This window comes from Neovison vison, chromosome 9, assembly GCF_020171115.1.
Source record: "Neovison vison isolate M4711 chromosome 9, ASM_NN_V1, whole genome shotgun sequence".
Lineage (NCBI taxonomy): Eukaryota > Metazoa > Chordata > Mammalia > Carnivora > Mustelidae > Neogale > Neogale vison.
The window spans coordinates 22,208,613-22,214,612 of record NC_058099.1 but is presented as its reverse complement, the minus strand read 5'-3'; the positions used below and the strand labels follow the sequence as shown (position 1 = coordinate 22,214,612).

The window sequence follows — 6,000 nt, the reverse complement described above, 5'->3', positions numbered from 1 at the left end:
TGAATGGAGAATAAAAAAAAAAAAGGCAAAACTATTTTGCAACAGATCAAAATGCTAGTCAATTATTTTCTGCTAGAACACATTTCATCAAATAATTCATGGCTATTCTAAGAACTATAGCTAGTTGGATTAATCAAAAAAATGAATTTGTATAGTCATTCCCCTTTAAAACACGGATTTTCAGATTTGAATGTCTGAGGAATTTTTAAAATTCTTTTAAAAAGATTTATTTATTTTAGAGAGAGAATGTGCACAGGGGGAGGGGCTGATAATCTCAAGCAGACTGCCTGCTGTGTGCGGGGCCTCATGCACGGCTTGATCTCACAACCCATGAAATGGTGACCTCAACTGAAAATAAGAATCAGACACCTAAGTGACTAAGCTACCTAGGTGCCCCAAATGCCTGAGGACTTTTTAAAAACACTAATACCTGGGTCTCAGTCACAAAGACTGATTTAACTTGTGTGAGTTGCAACCTGGGCATTAAGATTTTTCGAAGTTCCCCAGGTGACTCTATTGTGCAACAGAATGACTTTACCATGCAGCCAATTTATCATGAGAACCATCACCAAAAGTCTGATAAAACACAGATTGCTAAAGTTGCTGATTCAGTAGGTTTGAATGGGGCCTGAGGATTTCCATTCCTAATAAATTCCCAGCAGAAGCTGTTGTTCCAGAGGTCATACAGTGAGAACCACTTTCTTTCTTCCTTTTTTTTTTTTTAATTAACATGTAATGTATTATTTTTTTCGGAGATACAGGTCTATGATTGATCAGTCTTACACAATTCACAGCACTCACCATAGCACATGCCCTCCTCAATGTCCATCACCGCATCCCTCACCCGCCCCACCCCAGCAACCCTGTTTGTTTCCTGAGACCAAGAGTCTCTTAAGTTTTGTCTCCCTCTCTGGTTTCATCTTGTTTCATTTTTCCTTCCCTTCCCCTATGATCCTCTGTCTTGTTTCTCAAATTCCTCAAATCAGGGAGATCATATGATAATTGTCTCTCTCTGATTGACTTACTTCGTTTAGCATAATACCCTCTAGTTCCATCCATGTCGTTGCAAATGGCAAGATTTCGTGGGTTTTGATGGCTGCATAATATTCCAGTGTGTGTGTGTGTGTGTGTGTGTGTGTGTGTGTCTATACACCACAACTTCTTTATCCATTCATTAATTGATGGACATCTAGGCATCTAGGCTCTTTTCATAGTTTGGCTAGTGTGGACATTGCAGCTATAAACATTGGGGTACACATGCCTCTTCGGATCACTATATTTGTATCTTTGGGGTAAATATCCAGTAGTGCAACTGCTGGGTCATAGGGTAGCTTTATCTTCAACTTTCTGAGGAACCTCCATGCTCTTTTCCAGAGTGGCTGAACCAGCTTGCATTCCCACCAATGGTACAGGAGGGTTCCCCTTTCTCCACATCCTTGCCAACATCTGTCATTTCCTGACTGGTTAATTTTAGCTCTTCTGACTGGTGTGAGAACCACTGCTTTCAAGTGCATTCGAATCACCTTCAGGGGCAGAGGATTCCTGTAAAAGGCAGGTCTACTTCAGTCTGTGTGGGATTGGAGTAGAATTTCTGCATTTCTAATAAGCTTTCAGGAGATAACTAATGCTGCTGATCCACAGACCATACTTTATACAGCAAAAGATTAGAGCACAGGAAATTAACTATTAGAGCAGGACATTCATGAAATAAATACGATTTTGTGAAATAGTGAGAAAAAAAATTTTAGTACCAACACACCATTTTGAAGCAAATTTTTAACTGTAATTTCAATATCATCACACGGATATATGAGAAAAATTTCATGACCTTTGAAAATTATGAAAAAATGTTTAAAGTCATAGAATGAGAAATTCAAAATTACTTTTTTCAGGTTTTATATGTTTATTCAGAAAGTGATTCAACTATGGATGATGAATTTGTAGCACTATGAAATCCAACAGTTTAAAATCCCTTTTCCCTGCAATTCTGTTTATTACATTTTTTTTTGTAGTCCTGAAGAAATTCTCTTAAGTTTTTCATGCATTCGGGTATTTTGCATGATCTCTGATGTGATCAGGAATGAAGGTTGCAGTGAAGCTGTAGCTATCATCATAACCCTCTTAAACCTAAAAACAACAGGGACTTTCTTTTCTGTGCAGGCAGCTGTGAAGTTACCAAGTAGTGACTGTCCATCTGGAAGGAACTGGTTATCTTTTCCTTCATCAATTATTATGTCTAGCTGAGCACCTGGGTAGGATCTCACAAGCTGGGTAGCATCATAAGTCTTCCATTTATTTTGATCCGTCCCTAAATATCTACTAAAGGATTTTTCGTCCCAAAGACAGAGCACTAGGTTGCAAATTGGAGCAAAGGCAGATACAGATTTGTATTTTCCAGGATTCTTCGGAGCACAAATCAAAGTTTCATGGTCTCCCACGGAGTGGCCAAAGATAGACATCCTTTGGGGGTCCAGTGGAAAACTGGCATTTATAAGTTGGGGAAGCGCCCTAGTTACATAAGATACATTCTGTACTTGGGGCTCCTGGGTAGCTCAACTGGCTAAGTGTCCAACTCTTGATTTCAACTCAGATGATCTCATGGGTGGTGGGCTCGAGCCCGGAGTCAGGCTCCGTGGGGATTCTGCCTGACCATTCTCTCCCTCCGCCACTCTTTCTCTCCCTCTCTCCCTCAAATACATAAATAAATCTTTTTTAAAAATGTAAGCCTTGTGGTAGTTTTTAAAAATCAGTGCCTGAAAAGTGCCTATAGAGTAAGAATTCGAACCACCGGGCTCCTGAATAAGTAATTATTTGGAGGCCATTTTCACAAAAGAGTTCTAATATTACAATTTTATAATTCAGTTTCAGCTCTCATATTTTTTATTTGAAGTTAGCAGGCTCAACAATTTTTACACTCCTACTCTGCAAGTGTTTATCCAGTTTTACGTAAACGACAAGTCAATCCCTGAATTTCGTTAAGTGCTTTCTATTTTTTGGATAGTAAAGGTCTCATAATAGGGTGGAGAGAGAACATTTGGTTCCTTTTGTGAACTTCTGATACACATTTTAAAGCAATGGCTTCAGTTTAAGGAACTGCTGGTTTTTTTGGAAACATCTGAATGTGTGACTTCCAAATTCTGAAAAAATAAGCAAATAACCAAATAAAATGGCATTGTAGTGTGATAACTGAACCTTTTAAATAACCAAATAAAATGGCATTGTAGTGTGGTAACTCAAGAATCTAGATTTTAGAGGAAGTGGCCAATATAAAAATGGCAAGAGATCTATTAGAAAATGATAAAGATTGTGATAAAACCATCTTTCAAAACAGGAATAATGGGGCACCTGCATGGCTCAGTGCGTTAAGCCACTGCCTTTGGCTCAGGTCATGATCTCGAGGTCCTGGGATCGAGTCCCGCATCAGGCTCTCTGCTCAGCTGGGGGCCTGCTTCCCTTCCTCTCTCTCTGCCTGCTCTCTGCCTGCTTGTGATCTCTCTCTGTCAAATAAATAAATAAAATCTTTAAAAACAAACAAAACAAAACAAAAAAACAGGAATAAGACATTAGGCAGATTTTAGTAAAAATAAAATCAATAATATGTATATTTCTCCCTTGCAAAATTAGGATCATTCTCACCAGTCTGAGAGCTCATGATTGACGGTATAGAGGCTCTGGGTGATCAATACAAGTAAACTAGACCTGATGGGGTGACAGCCCATTTGGGCTCTCAGTAAAATGAGAAGGTTCTACTTGACACTGTTTCTTAGTCTATGGGGGCAGGAGGAAGGCACACAACACTTTGAGAAGCTTACAAAAGCTTTAGATCCTCTCTCCAGAAAAATTCATAATTCGCATGTGATTCCATAGATTCCAGATGCCCTGACCAGGGCTGATGGACGGGGATGCTTAGAGCCCAAGTGAACACACACGTCACACAGTACTTGGAAGTACTTAGGAAGTTCTATATGTTGGTGATGATGGTAATAAATAGTTTTGTTTCACAAGGTGAAGAAGCAGAAAAAAACCCACTTGTTTCATAAATGGGGTTTCACTCAAGCTAGTGATTAGAGAACATTCCTCCCAGATTCTGGCAACAGGCGGTCAGCCTCTACTGTCAACATTTGTTATTTTGAATGTTCCTTCTTTCCTGTTTTTAATCAATAATTTTTGGCAACTTGGGGTAAGATCCATTTAAGAACTACTGACTATTTATTAATTCCTTTGTACCAAGCTCTCTGATAAGCAATTAGTCTGCGTTAGCTCCTTTAATCCACAGAAATCCTAGTAAGTAAGGTTTACTAATGAAGAAGTTGAGGCTTCCAGTAGTAACTAGTGATCCCACAGACCATTGTGTGCCAGGAGCAGCTCCGTTCCACAAAGTGAAAATTATATAGAGCACTATTCATTTTTTAAAATAAATCAACCTTTGTTGGCCCAGGAATTACTGAAAATTTCTTCCCAGCTCTTTTTTTATTTTTTTAAGATTTTATTTATTTGTGTAAGATAGAGAAAGCGAGCACAAGCAGAGGGAGCAGCAGGCAGAGGGAGAAGCAGGCTCCCTGTTGAGCCAGGAGCCCAACATGGGACTCGATCCCAGGACCCTGGGATCATGACCAAGCCAAAGGCAGACACTTAACTGACTGAGCCACCCATGCATCCCTTCTTCTGGGTTCTAACAGTTTGTTAATATTCATTTTCACTGTTTGTTGTTTTGGATTGTCATCATCTCCTGATTTTTGTCAATATTTTCATGTGAACTCTGGACAAGGTAAACTAGGAGCTGCTAGCTCTTGAATACTCCATTCTGTCATTTCCACCGCGTAGCTCCCAATATTGTCATTTGGTTTCCTTTCTAGCTTTGGCTTTCCTCAAGAACTTGCTCCCTGGAATATAAACTGAACCTGATTCTATGCTCTATACTTGCATACCTTGTTTTCCTTTTCATTCATCTTGGTTTCGTGCTAAACATGAAATTAGCTAGAACATTCCACTTCAAAGTGTTCACTGCAAGGTTGTGAAGAAAAGAACACCATTTCTGTAAACACTGTCATGCTCCACTTTACTTGGTAAATATTTGCCATTAATGTCAGTAGGTGATAGAAACTGCTCATCCTGTGATCATCTGCTTTCTCTTTACAGGCTTTTAGCCTCTGCCCTCTCCTCCCACCACTTAAAAGCTTTTCTGATGCATACTCGCATTTTGGCCCCATATTATCATACTCTACACATTATCCTTGAGTGGCCTCCTCCACTTTCAGATATTCATGTCATGCAAAGTTCCATTTCCAGCCCAGACCTTTTTCCAAACTCTCGACTTGTTAAATCATTAACAACTTGGACCAACCATCCAGTTTTCTGTGGGCATCTCAAATTCCACATGTCCAAAACAAAGTTATTATCTTCAACAATCCTACCTCCTGAATCGTCAACTTCCCTCCCACCGTTCACCCATACAGAATTAACTTCTGATGTTTCTCACCATCTCACAATTATCACCTGCATTAATTTATCCTTGTGAAACTGAGAATCACCTATATTCAATGATCCATGAATTGTTAATGGCTACTTTCTGCATATGCAAATAGGAAGAATAACATTCACTTGCCCCAGGAGGGTGGGGGTTGCAGGTAGTTGCAATTGTTTGAAGGCTCTTTCAAATATATTTTCGTGTGATTAAAATGATGGAATACCTTTGAATGAATTTAAGCATAAAAGGCAAACTATTCATCCACTTAACTTTTTTTCCTTTTGGCTTAGAAAATGTTAATATTTCTACTCAAGCCATCTGGGTCTTGGAAATATCATGTGCCTTTCATGACTATATGTGAAAACTATTTTTTGCATCTTTAAAAATTCCTGAAGGAATGCTCTTACTCAGTTTGTTTTCCTTTCTATTTTTCTGACAACAAATTACAATTAACTTGCAATTCAAAAGACAAATTTGAAATATATTTAAGCAGTTCCAAGGAACATCACAGATACCAAATGATCAAATTAAAA

General features: G+C 38.8%; 1 protein-coding gene across 1 annotated transcript in view; it reads right to left on the bottom strand.

Annotated features, from left to right (window-relative positions):
- Window positions 1–2,037: 2,037 nt before the first annotated feature.
- LOC122916707 (S-formylglutathione hydrolase-like) overlaps window positions 2,038–6,000 on the bottom strand; it is a 28,475-nt gene continuing 24,512 nt past the window's right edge. The window contains 2 exon segments of the mRNA XM_044264133.1: window positions 2,038–2,123; window positions 2,126–2,543. Coding sequence (XP_044120068.1) covers window positions 2,038–2,123; window positions 2,126–2,543 — 504 coding nt within the window.